At 52.9% G+C, this 13,404-nt stretch overlaps 1 protein-coding gene across 1 annotated transcript; it reads left to right on the top strand.

Annotated features, from left to right (window-relative positions):
• The first annotated feature begins 3,469 nt into the window (after nucleotides 1–3,469).
• TAL1 (TAL bHLH transcription factor 1, erythroid differentiation factor) lies at nucleotides 3,470–12,994 on the top strand. Its single transcript, XM_065656656.1, has 5 exons — nucleotides 3,470–3,556; nucleotides 4,909–5,058; nucleotides 6,345–6,773; nucleotides 7,565–7,656; nucleotides 11,971–12,994. Coding segments are annotated over exons 2-5 (942 nt in total). The 5' UTR covers nucleotides 3,470–3,556; nucleotides 4,909–5,056; the 3' UTR covers nucleotides 12,390–12,994.
• Nucleotides 12,995–13,404: the final 410 nt, after the last annotated feature.

Here is a 13,404-nt window from a genome sequence, read left to right as displayed (position 1 = left end):
ACTGGCTATAGCGCATCAATGTGCTTCAACGGGTGTTGAAACAAACTTTGTTTTAATGATGGCATTGTCTCAACAGAAGTTCAGCCTACAGCGCTGACCTTGTCTTTCCTGCTCCATGAGTGTTAAATTAGAGTTTAAAGCACCCCACGCTGAAGTCCTGGGCCTTTCCCGTTCAAATCCAAAAGGCTGCGCTGTCAATTCAGGGTATGTTTGAGTGGGTACTAATTGCTTATTAATTTATTAAAATGACACGAGGGCATTTTCCATCCTCTACCCTTGTGGGCCTTTGTGGATTAAGAACTGAGGGTGAAAGAAGCCATTTGCTATTCCAGAGCCAGTACAGAGAGAGGAAGGCAGCAGCTCCCTCCAAGCTGTGTTACAATTTCTCTCACACAGCCTCTTCCATCAACAAGAATATTTGCTTCCTTTCAGGAAAGGTGCTACTTTGATGTGCTGAAAAAATAAAACGTCTCTCAGTCCCTGAATCTCCCCTGGATCAGGCACAAGCTTATTATCTCACAGCACATTTTCTGCTGAATCAGTCAAAAAATAGTTAATGTTTTTGAACATTCCAGTGAGATGAATGAGGCAATTCATACCTCTGAGCTATTGTTGTGGGGTTTTGTTCCTTGTTTCCTATTGTAAAATGTCTGGAAACACAGGAAGATGACAGTTGTATTGGTTAATATTTTAAAGACTTTCTTCAGATGCTCAAGGGCTAGAAACAATTTGGAAACAAAAGCCAAACTACTCGCACACAGCTCAGGACAAGGGTGTGGTGTTATATGAAGTTACACAAATCATACAGTCCTGGACAGCAACCTCTGAGCAAGTGAAACATTAATTTACTTGACCAAAACAACAACCAAAAAAACCCACCCTTCCCCGAAGCAGCTTTTCCTTTCATAGTGTAGTGCTGAGTAATCTCAAGGTTCCTGGATTTTTTTCCTGAAGCATCTACTGTAGCTTGGAGTCAAAAATACATGGAAAGCTAGGTCTGGCTTTGTTAACCCTGAGCAATGCAGACACAACGCAAGCACTGGCTCGATCGCCTGTTCAGGCAATGCTGTGTGTGAAGGGGCAGCACGGTTTAAGGCAGAAATGTAAACTATGATATCTACTATAAATGTAACTACTCCAACATTTATACAGTCCTAAAATTACATTTGGCCCTTTGAAGGCAACTGCAAGGCTGATGAAACTGAGTTTGACACCCCTGGTTTAAGGCTTTATTGTTGGAATTTTTTTTGCTTCTGTTATTTCTAGCTGTTCTTTATTAAAGGAAATACAGTGCTCGCTTAAGAGGTTTTGGGCCTTAAGAGCATTATTGATGCTCTCTAGTCTGTAGAATTTTGGTGCTCCCTACCACAGGACTTGCTACCTTGTGGAAGCATGGAGAGGGGGCGGACCATGCGTCGCTCGGTGTGACCACGAAGCCCACCCGTGGCAGGGCAGTGGGGGACAAAGGGCCCCCTTACCTGCCACACTACGGTCCCCGTTAGGCTCCGGGTGGGTTTGCCCGGCGAGGGGCATCGTGCGGGTGGAAATGGGATGGCCACGGCTCCCACCCCACCGCGGGCAGGCGCGGGTGGGAGCGGCCCCGCAGCGGCTCTGGGTGCACAGAAGATGCTCGGCTTCCTAATCTCCCCCGCCCAGCCCCGGCTGTTCTATCTTTAACGCTTCCTGTTGGTTAGAGGAGCCGGCTTGAAAATGGTCGTGTTTCCTGGCGGGAGGCACGGCGGGCTCTCCAGCGCGTCGTGACCGTCCCTTCCCCGCCGCCCCACGCACGCTGCCGGCATCGTGCGGGCTCCTGCCTGCCGGGACCCGACCCCAGCCGTGCCCGGGAGGACGGGGGTGGGAGAGGGGAGGGTTTGTGGAAACCTCTCCCACGGCCGCGTCCAAAGCGGGAGGTTGAGGGGAAGGAGTGAAAGGAAGAATAACAGCTCCGGCATTTCCCCCTGCGGGAGGGCGTGCAGGTGGCGGGGAGACAATAGCGACCCCGCACCCCCAGCCCCCTCGTCCCCCCGACACGGGCCGCCCGGCAGGTGCGGCCGGTCCCCATCGCCCCGGCGACGGCCGCCCGTTCTCCCGCTCGCCCCGGGCTCCGCGCTCGGCCGGGGGTCACAGCCTGGTTTCAACCCCGCAGCAGAGACTGAGGGGCGTCCCGGGAGGTGCTCAGCCTCGTCCCCCTCCTCTCCGCCCGCCTTCGAGAGAAATTTCGTTGATTTTCAGTTGCCCGGGCAGGCCGATCTACCGAAAACCGCTACCCGCCTCTGTCTTTAGGACCGCTTTACCTGTGGATGTAGGGGGACACGGACCCAGGACCCTCCAGCGATTCTCGCTTCTCCCCCCGTCCTCTGCAGGGATCCTCTGGCAATATGGCGAGGGTTTCAGAGACTCTTTGCAAGCGCCACGTAGGGCATCCGACCCCCGAACCCACTCGTCTCCCATTCCCCCAGCAACCACTCCGTTCGCACGGCAGCTTTGGCGAAGCTCAGGGGTGTACCCGTCCCCCCGGGCCCGGAGGCCGCCGTGGCCGGGCTGAGCTCCAGCCCCGACGGGGCGCGCAGCTGGTCCCGGCCCCCGAGCCCCCTGCCTGCCCCGCGCTTCTCCGGGGTGGTCAAGGGCCCTTTCTCCCCTTCTCCAGGCCTTTCTCCTCCAGGCTTGGCCCTACCCTCGGCGCAGAGCTCTCTCATCCGTTCACATCCCGAATTTCCCAAGGGCGAGGGATACCCACTCCGCTCCCCATCCCCTAGCATCCCCCGGCAGGAATGCTGGGCCTCCCCCCGCCACAGCACGGGAGATGAGACAGGGGGTTCGCCCCAATTTAGCCCTTCAGCGAAAACACACAGTGCGGGGAGGAAGGCTAGGCTGGGTATGGGGTCACTTCTCTCCAAAACATCACCTCTCGATGTGCTTTATTTACCTTCTCTTGTCCCAAAGCAGCCCACACCCCTTCCCTCTCTCTCAGCATCTCCAACAATTTATTTTGGCTCATTAAATTTAATTAAGAACGGAGTAGGTGTTCCATATTTAATTTAAAAAAAAAAAAAAAAAAAAGCAGAGGGGGAAAAAAAAAAAAAGCAGGGGCATAATAACCTCCAAGAAGACTAAAATAAAGAATTGCTATTCAGATGCAGGCAGCCACAGTGTAATTTTTTATTACTCTTTCTCTTTTTTTTTTTTTTTTAGTGTCTTTTTAAGAGCATCTAAGCACACACACATAAAAAGCTAGAAGGCATGCATTCCGGAGTTATTCCTATGCATATCCCTGCAATAATTTTCCGCTTTCCTTCGATAAAATTGCCAAATAATAATGAATCATTTCATAAATAATGGGTTTAGAAGCTTATCAGGGCAGGCGGGCCACTGCTGGGGTTTTATCTCTCTCGGCCACATTGCAGTAGTGTTCCGCTCTCCATACTAAATAGGAAACTGGACGTGATGTGGAATTAGAGCCTCCCCAGCTGAAGCCACCCAGCACTTACTACAAATATACCCGCGATGCGTAGGCCACAAAATGGCTCCACTCACTTTTCCCAATGAAAAGCAAATGGTGAGTAGCAAGGAGGAATCCGGCCCTGCAGATGGTTAGGGTGGTGGGTGCGGCGGGCTGGGGTTTTGGGGTGCAGCGGGGGGTGCTTGGGGGGCTTCTGCCCCATGTAAGAGACAGGCGAGAAGGGAAAAAAACCCAAGTCTCTTCCGCGGTTGGTTTTGGTTTGGTTTGTTTTGGTGGGTTTTTGTTTTTTGTTTTTTTTTTTTCTTTGATGCGGGGTGGGTCAGAAGACTCTTTCCTTTTTAAAATGTGGGGTGCGCTTTTCTGCTGGGACCCTCGGGGTGCGGCAGCGCGGAGGCGGGTGGGACCGGCCCTGGCGGAACGAGGGGTGACGCGCCCGCCGGGCCCGGCTCCTTCGGCCTCTCCCGAGGGGGGACACCAGGACCTGGCCCAGCCGACGGCCGGGGCCTGTTTGCTTGTTCCCGGGGCGGGGGTCTCCCCCATACACCGCTCCCTCCCGCCCCTCCGCTTTGGGGCAATTTCCCTACAAAGGGCTGGCGGGGAAGGTGCGTTTCTGGACTGGAAATTTCCTGCCGATCCGCGGCTGGAAAACAAAAGGATTTTACGGAGCAGAAAACAGCGGGCGGGGATTTAATGCTCCCCCCTATTTTTCTAAACGAAATTACCCCCAATTAAACGCAAAACACTGCGGGGATTTTTGTGGCTTTGTGTATTTCGTTTTTAACGAAAGCAGGAGGCGACGCTATCGGGATTGTTTCTTTTTTTACGAAGAGGAAAACCTTATTTTTCTTGATTTCATTGGCGGGGGGGTGGGAGACCGTCCTCGCCTTCCTGTTGATCCGCGGCGAAGAGCGGACTCACCCTGTCAGCGGCTGGGCCCCGGCACCTCGGGAGGGAGCGCTGCCGGTAACCGGCCCCTTCAGAAATTCAGTTTGCCCCTTTAGGAATTAAATTTTCCATCCGGGCGTGGGAGAAACGCCGCCGCCGCTGTTTGCGAGCCCACCGGGAGAAAAACAACTCCATCTCCGGGCCCGTCTGGGATTTCCTCCAGGGGAGACCGGGCTTACAATGTGTCCAAAAAAACCCTCCCAATTCACCCCGAACATAGGGCTTGGAGTTTTTTTGTCTTCTTTTTTTTTTTTTTTTTTTTCCCCACTCTGTTTTATTTTTTTTTCCATGCCAGGCCGTGCCCGCCGCGCGTTGTGGCCCCGTGTGCGAGGCGGCGGGGGGAGGACCCAGGGGTGTCTGGCTGTCCCCTATAACAGGGGCCGCCCCGGGGTGCCGTCCCCTCCTTCCTTCTCCCCTGTACCCCTCTCTCCACCGATCTCTGGCAATCAGGCCCACGAGATCCACCCTCTTCTCTTTTTCTCCCCCCCTTCTCTTCCTCCCAGGATTTAGCAGTTTTATCCCGATGCGGGTGTCCTTCCTCTCTGTAAAGTCGTAAGTACCTTGAGGTGGGAGGAGTAAATTCATCCTGACACTGAGAGCGCTTTTGTTGAAACAGGAGAGACTTGCGGTGTCCCTACTTAAATATGACACATGTGAGTAATCTCTTCCTATACAATATCGGAATAAGCAATTAGATTTTTCTTTCTAGAGAGATAGTGGGGAAGGGGCTGGAGGGAAGGCAGCGAGCTTGTGCTTTAGGTTGGGTGGTTGTGTTTTGTTTTGTTTTCTTCCAAGAGAGATGATGGGATATGGCCAAAAATAAAAAGGGTTATTTTCTCGCAATTCTGCCCAGCAGAAACAGAAAAAAAAATTACCCAAGGCAAAGGAGTAAGAAGGATGGGGAAGGAGACCCGGTGTGTGGTAGCTCTCTGCTCTGAGAAGCCCTTTATTTATGGCGGGAGGGCTGGGGGGTACGGAGAACAAACAAAAAAATTACCACGAACGAGGGGAGCTGTAGTAGAAACAGCACGGCAATAATAGCGATATCGCTGCCTGCCCTCGGCGCGAGGTGCCCTGTCGTGACAATATTCGTTCTATAGGAGAAGGGGGACAATGATGGTGTGCGGCCGCGGATGAAGGGCTGCTCGGCGCCGGGCCCCTTCCTCCTTCCTGCGGTATTGAACGCGCGGGGGCATTGACTCCGTTATGGGCTGCTTTAACCCCCTCTCCCCCAAAAAGTGGCTTCAGGTGTAACTCGCTGTTTTAAAAATAATACTAAAAATAAAAACGGGAGGAGAGGTGGTCACCCATGAGGCTGAGGCTACTGCAGGCAGGCCGGGCGGCAATGGGGCTGGCTCCGCGGGACGGCAAACACCGCCGGCTCCCCGAAACGGGGAGAAATCCCCCAAATGGGGCTTGGGGGGGGCTGAGCCTCCTCCCACCGGGCCGTAATTTGGCCGCATAATTTAGCACCCAACACCGCGGTGCACTGGGTGCTGCCCGAGCCCCTCTCGCTGCGTAAGCGCCCGTGGTCGTGTCAGCCCCCCGCGTGTAGTGGCGTAAATCACCGCGGCTGTGGGGTGGGGAGGGTCGGGCCCGGCCGCCCCCTGCGCGGTGCGTCGTGCGAAGCCGCGGAGTTGCGTGACGTCACGGCTCCGCACCGTTCCGCGGGGGTCCGTGACGTCACGCAGGGCCGGGGCGCTCCATGGCCCCGCGAACCCCCAGGCCCTCTCGCAGAGGTGCCGGGGCCCGTCCCGCCGGCAAACTCAAACTGATTTGGGGTGATTAGTGCCTCTCCTGCCCTCCCCCCGCTTCCCTCCACTTCTCGCCGGCGAAGCCCGAGTCCCGAAGCGGCCCCCCCGCCTGTCGGGGCGGTGTCCGGGGCGGGGTACCCCCCACCCCGCAGCTGCCCGCCCCTCACCGCTGCCTCTCTCCACAGGACGATGGACAGGCCACCCGCCCCGCCGCCCCCCAGTGACCCCCGCGATGCCCGCCCTCCCCGGCGGCACGACTCGGAACCGGAGACCACGAGCGAGCCGGAGGGCAGCCGCGGGGGCATGGATGCGCCGGCCGACCCCCAGCTGCTGCTCAACGGGGCGGCCAAGGAGGCGGGCCGGCCCTCCCCCGGGCCCCCCGCCGCCCCCGTGCCCGTCATCGAGCTGGTGCGCCGGGGGGGCTCTCTGGACATAAAAAGCCGGGAGGCGGCGGGTGAGACGATGCAGAGAGCGCCGGGCGCTGATCCGTGCCGCGCCGCCGAAGCCGCCTGCGAGGCCCGCATGGTGCAGCTGAGCCCCCCCGCGCTCCCGCTGCAGCCCCCCGGCAGGGCCATGCTCTACAACCTGGGCCAGCCGCTGGCCACCATCAACAGGTCCGTGTCTCTCCCACCCCTGCGGGGGTCCCTCGGAGGGGTGCCCCGCTCGGCTGCGGGGCTCGGTGACTGGGAGGGAAAGGGAGGGGGGCGGCAGCAGCATCCCTTCCTCCGCGCGGGGCTCAGGGCTTAGTCATCGCGGGTTTGCATGCAACTTTGCAAAGGAAGAAAGGGGGGAAAAATAACCCGAAACGAAAAACTGCCGTTCCTAGAAAAAAAAAAATACAAGTCAGGGTAGAAATGCTTCGGGCAGAACAGATACTGGGGTGGTGATCCCGTACTGAGGTGCAGCAAAGGGTCCGTCAGCAAACGCGCTGCTTGTCCAGAGCTGGGTTAGACCCTCGGAGTTCGCTGGGACTCTCTGTCCTCCGACGAGTCCCGCGAATAAGCGCAAGGGCCAAAAAACACTTTCGCAGGGGCAGAGCGCAGCCGCCTGTGCGGGGACGGAGCCCCTGTTGCCGCCTCCTCTCCTGAGGGCAGAAAGCCATGGGGAGGAGGTGGTTTTTTGCCTGGGAGCCGCTAGCTTGGGTGCCCCACGCCGCTCGCATCGCCCTGCTCACGCAGAGCTGGCGCCTCTCGCTGCATGTCCCCGAGGCGGCGGCGTGTCCTGTCGCCGCACGACCCCCGGCTCGGCTTCGTGAGCCGTGAGCTCCCTCGGGGGTCACGCAGCTGCTCGGCTCCCCTCCGGCCCCGGGCCGCCCCCGGGAGCTTCCCCAGCCCCCCGTGGGGGCCGTGCGGTGCTGGGGGGGCTGCCGGTGTGTCCTCACGACCTCTCTGACTTTCGTTTGCAGCGGGTTTTTCGGCGAACCGGACTCCTTCTCCATGTACGGCAGCAACCGAGTGAAGAGGAGACCCTCTCCCTACGAGATGGAGATCACTGACGGTGAGAGTTTCTCCCCTGCGCTGTCTTTTTTGGGGGGAGTCCCCATCTACTGAAGGGGGCAAGTTGCCACATGCTGGGATTAAAAACCCCAAATCGTAAAGGGGAAATAGGATGCCTGCCGTGGCAGGGCAGCTCCCCCCGGTAAGGCTCTGTACAGCACAGCTCAGATCTGTCCCGAATAATGACCAGCAGCCTGCTCGGTGGATTTGCTTTCTCGCAGCAAAGCAGTCCGGCATATGGTTAATTATATCCCTGTTCTGCAAATTGCTTAGAGATTAAATTCGAAGGAAGCCATTAAATTTAAGTCCTCGTTGAAGTGCAAAGGCTGGATCAGGGCCATCGCAGTGACGTGCTGTGTTTGCAAACCCTTTCAGCCAGGAGACATTTGTAACCACAGCCTTGGGCAGAAAGATCCAACCTGCCCAGAAGCGAAGAGCTAAACCTGTGCTAAGGTCTGCGGGCTCGCAAATGGGATTGTGGCTGAGCCATCTTATCTGCAGCTTGATTCAGTATATAGCCACACCGTGCTGCTGTCTGCCGTGGAGAAGTATCCCGTGCCTGCTCTTGTGGCAGATCCCGGGAGCAGATGTGGAGGGTGACAGGCTGGTGTCCGAGGATAGATCCCTGTCGGACTGGCCGGATGATTTCCAAGCCAGGCAGGCAGGGCGGGATCCCGCTGCCTGCTCCCCGCAGCCGGCGTGGGTTGCGGGAGGCTGCCCACGCAAAGGATTGTTTGCAGGAACCATTCAGACGTGGAAGGCTGACACGTTTATCTGCAGAGTTAACAGCCTGTACAAATGAGATCCGTTGAAATGTGTTTTCTCTTTAGCAATTGTAAACAGTGCTTTTCAATCGCCGGACAATTAATTTTTCCTTCTTTCTAGTTGGCTGTCCCTTTCCTTCCATATGGCTAATCTAAAATCGGATCACATAATAATCCACACCACTCTAGAATAATACAGTACAAAATTATGGGCTCAGGGCATTATCTGCGTTCATCAGTCCCTCTCTCCCCGCTCTTTGCCCGCTCAGTTCAGACCGCAGCCCCGTGGGACAGGAGTTGTCTCAGCCCCCCGGTGCAAGAAGGTCCTTTTGTCTGGGATTCGATTCAGAGGCTTAGAGGCTGTGCTGAAAGTCCATCAAATCACAGTGTCTGGCTAAAGCCTTCGACTTGCTGTTAAATCAGATATTAAGGATTACTGAGATGTTTGGTTGTAACTAAATTTTTGGATGGGTGCTTGTCAGGTAAAGCAGGTGTAGAGATTTGGCCGAATCCTGCAGGTTCTGGCTCATGTGAATTTCCAAGACCAGGCTCAGAATTTTTTTTGGGGGAAAAATAGGTACCAGATGATACCGTCTAAACCGGAGCAATTTGTAGGGGTGTGTGTCCTGTGCTGAGGCATCTGTGCTGTCTGCTGGGCTTTGCTTGTTGCTCTGGTGGTCACCTGCTGGGTGGCATCTTTGACACTCTGGACCATCGCTCGTGTGTGTCCTCAGCCCTTGGGAGAAGGGCAGGAGAGTCTAGCTGGGTGCTTGGTTTCCTCTGCAAGGAAACGAGTGGTGGTTTTTTGCAACTATTAATTCATTCATTTTTGGGAAAGTCTGGTGCACTGACTATCTATTAAAATAGATACGAATGGAGATAAAAATGTAAAGAAGTATCCGCAATGATATCCTGTAACTTTGGAAGCTCATCTTTTCACTAGTTTTCCTCAGATCTCTAGTTACAATTTAAAAAGCATGAGTCAATCAACTGGAACAAAATCCTGGCAAAAAATTCTCAGTTGACTGCTTGAATTAATTATAAGGCAAGTTTCTTCTATTACAATGCAGCGATGGGGCATTTTGAATTTCTCCATTGCTTGACATGTTGTGGCCAAAACCTGATCTTTCTAAAATATATGTTTAATTTGATTGATGCAAGAATCAAAAATGTGAGCGATGTCAGAATATGTGTTATATAGTGCAGCTTGATTTAGGTGCCTCCAGATGAAAATGAATGGGTCTTTTTTTTTTCTGGTTTCAAAATTTTAGGAATAGACGTCTCTTGGTCAGCAACTTTCAGTGATTACAGATGCATATTTGAAGCCTGTGAAGACTTGAAGCCTTTTGAGATTTTTTGGAAAACACATAGCAACCAAGTTTTGTTTGTTTTTGTTTTTTTCTCGTACCCTTACAGGAGTAAAAAGATTTTAAGCTCCACCTCCTTCTAGATTCAATGCTGGTTGCTTTGTCTGGGAAGAGCATTTAAGTGTCGAAGCTGCGGTTTTATTGTAGCAGGTTGCAGCATATTCTCCACTGCACTGTTAACAGCGCTGGGCAGCCCGGTGTTGTTGAGGTTCCCTCAGTTCCTCCCACCTTCCCCACAACCCCGTGGCACAGCAGGTTGTGCACATCAGGGAGGAGAAACCTTCCCTTTCCATGAGCTCTTGCACGTTAGTGCATACAAAAGGCATTTATGTACTGTTTGGGAGTGGAAAATTTTGTTTATTAAAGCATCAGACTGGGATCTTCGAGGTCAGAGATGAGTTTCTCATTCTGATATACCCCAGCTTACCCCAGGACCTCTTTGCAATTTTGGGGGACTCTCTGCTCCTGAGCACACTGTGAAGAGAAGTGAGGTGTGTGGCTGCTCGTGTGCTGGAGAACACGGTAACTTTAATCTGGCTGCTTGGGAGTGTGTCTCCATGCAAACCCTGTGATGGGGGATATTTCGTGTGATGTGCTGGACCAAAGGGGCTCGGTTTCCCCTGAAAGGGGGGAAGCGTGATGGCGTTTAATCAGCTGAAGCGTGGGATTCCTCTTCTTGCACCATGGCAGGTGAGATCTGTCAAGGTGCAGCCTGACTAGAATGCCTCCAAAGTGACATCTGTTCGGCTGCTCTACCACAGCTGAAGCAGCCAAGAGTTTTGCTGTATACGAATAATGTTTAAGTGCCGCTCAGGATGCTGGTTTCACTGGGTGATGGGAAAACTATGTCTTAAACTGCTCACCATGGCCAGGGGCTTGGTCCCACCAGGAGCGATAGTGTGGATGGGGATATCCACAGCCTGTCCTTTGGGGTACAACTCACTAATGTGTTATCTGCATCTGTTCACACTTTGTGATGATTTTCATTGCATGTGGTGCTTTCCATCCTATGGGGGCTCTGTCATAGTCATTCTCCTAGAGTTTCATGAGATTGCTATGTCCTTCCACTGTTTGTGTCTCCTGGAGGTGAGGATGGCAAGGGCGCGATAATAAAAACATCTTATGGTAGTATCTCCTTACATGAACTGGTTTTCATGTACCCAAGGGCCTGCAGTTCTCATTTGCAGCATTGCTACTCCTGTAGCATAGTACATTGGGGTAGACATGCTTTTGGGTTTTCTCTAGCACAGAGAGAATGTCTTGCTCGTGCCAACAGGAGTTAGTTACCCTGATGATCTAAGAAGAGAATTGGTGCAATTTGTGCATCCACTCTGTGTAACGTGCCCTGGCAGAAATATGGCTGTAAAATTACAGGGATTTAAGTTAGAGTTCACGTATAACTGAGCCAAATGGACACCTCCAGCAATTTAGAGTGCCTTCTCCAATTAGTGTCAGGTAGGGAGTCTTTGCCTTGTGGCACTAATGTGCAGAGAGAGCAGGTGGCCCTCAGGTCAGCTGTGAAACTGCTTCATCCTCCACCTGTGATCACCCTTCCAGCCAGGACACTGCTTCACTCTGTGGGTCACATTGCTACCAGCTCCCATTGCTACGGGGTGAATCCCAGCACCTCATTTCATACAAACCACTCAGAGGGCTGGTGGCAATCCTGTGGTCTCTGTCAGCTCTGGATCCTGCCTATATCAGGGAAGATCTCTGGATCTTAGACTTGTCAAAGCTTCTGCTCGAGCTAATTTCCTTTTGTCCCAATGGTATGCCCTTAAGAGGTTTTTTGGGATAGAAAATAAAACTATCTAGTTAGATAAACCTTTAACAGGGCCTTCATTGCTGATACACTCTTGCCGATGAGCTGAGAAACCCTAAAAATACAGCAGCCTTCTGCGCATGTGTCATGGCATATGCCTTTCTCCTTGGAGATGTAAATTTAGGCATCTCAGGAGACATCTAAAAAACCACAATTCCATTTTTCCTTTCCACTGGATTGAACAGAAATTACGGCTATCTTGGCTCATCAGGTTAGCTTCTAGTTAGGTGGAAACTCCTGTTTCACTGCCTTGTTGGCATCACTAAAGTAAATCAGTTAATTTGTGAAACAGTGATCTATTCAGCAAAGTAATAAACGACCTGTTATGCCCTGCTCCTAATTCTGCATGGTTGCAATTGCAGGTCCTCATACGAAAGTGGTTCGTCGCATTTTTACCAATAGCCGGGAGAGATGGAGACAACAGAATGTCAACGGAGCTTTTGCAGAGCTTCGCAAGCTCATCCCCACCCACCCGCCTGACAAAAAACTGAGCAAGAATGAGATTCTGCGACTGGCTATGAAATACATCAACTTCCTGGCCAAGCTGCTCAATGACCAGGAGGAAGAAGGAAACCAAAGGGGCAAAGTGAACAAAGACTCTGGGATAGTCCAGGAAGACCTCCTGCAGGACATGTTGTCTCCCAACTCTAGCTGTGGAAGTTCTTTAGACGGAGCGGCGAGCCCGGACAGCTTCACAGAGGAGCACGAAACACTAGATTCAAAGCACACACGGAGCCTGCACCATGCTATTCTCCCTGTCGAAGGCAACGCGCAGCGGTGATGACCTCCCACATCGCTCCCGAAGCACCAAGGTGGGGAGGTGAGACCCAAGTGTGCAGATGTTGGAACTTGTGCCCCTGGGATTTGTGACTCTGCCTTTCCCAGGGGCTCGGGCTCCCTGTCCTCCCCAGCTGGGGATGGAGCAGCCGGTGTGTTGGTCGAGGATAAGACCAAACCAAATGGATGTTCAGCATTTAGGTACGTGATCGTACAAAGAAGAAAAGCATTGAAGTCCTCTTCATTGTACATACTGCTCATGATGGGACTCTGCGGAAGGGCAGGAGATGTGGCCAGCACCTCTCCAGCATTTAGAGGGTTTTCAGACCATTTGGCGACTGTTGCTTTTTAAACAGTTGCCTGGCTGAGACATGAAACTCCTCTCCCACTGCCAATGGAGGCCACTGATGCTTTCCAGCTCCATGTGGCGCTGGAAACTGCTGAAACCTGCCAGCACTGCGACATTTCTCCAGCTTGTGGCATACACGACTGGTCTGAGCAGGAGCTGGGGCCATGTGTTCCTGTTGTCCCAGAGCTTTTGACTGTATCTTTTTAAAGAGGTGAAAAAATACCCTCAGCAAAAGAACTATTAAAAGAATTAAGACTTTTTCTTTCTCTCTCTTTTTTTTTTTTTCCTTTCTTCCTTTCCTTTACACCTAACTTTGGATTGTTTGCGGGTTGTTGTATTTATGACATGGGATCACTTCTGTTTAACGCTGTCATGCAGTATCCACTGAATGCAAAGGTACATAGGTGATTTCTGCCACCCTCCCGGTCCCTGATTCTTCTGCTGGTAACGCTCAGTGGGTGAGCTTCAAGCCTGTTGTGGTCTCCTAGAGTTTACCCAGCAGTCTCTGCAGGGCCAGAGCTTCTCTCAAGGAAAATGAATTTCAGAATTGCTAAGGGAAGACAAAAATTTGGTAGTGAAGCATCCCCTTGGACTGGGGGATTTTTAAATTCCAAAAGCAACAAAAAGGCAGAAGGAGTCAATGAAGCATCAACAATGTGTGTGTACATAG

This window comes from Caloenas nicobarica, chromosome Z (genome assembly GCF_036013445.1).
Source record: "Caloenas nicobarica isolate bCalNic1 chromosome Z, bCalNic1.hap1, whole genome shotgun sequence".
Taxonomy (NCBI): Eukaryota; Metazoa; Chordata; class Aves; order Columbiformes; family Columbidae; genus Caloenas; species Caloenas nicobarica.
This window is presented reverse-complemented; position numbering and strand designations above follow the sequence as displayed.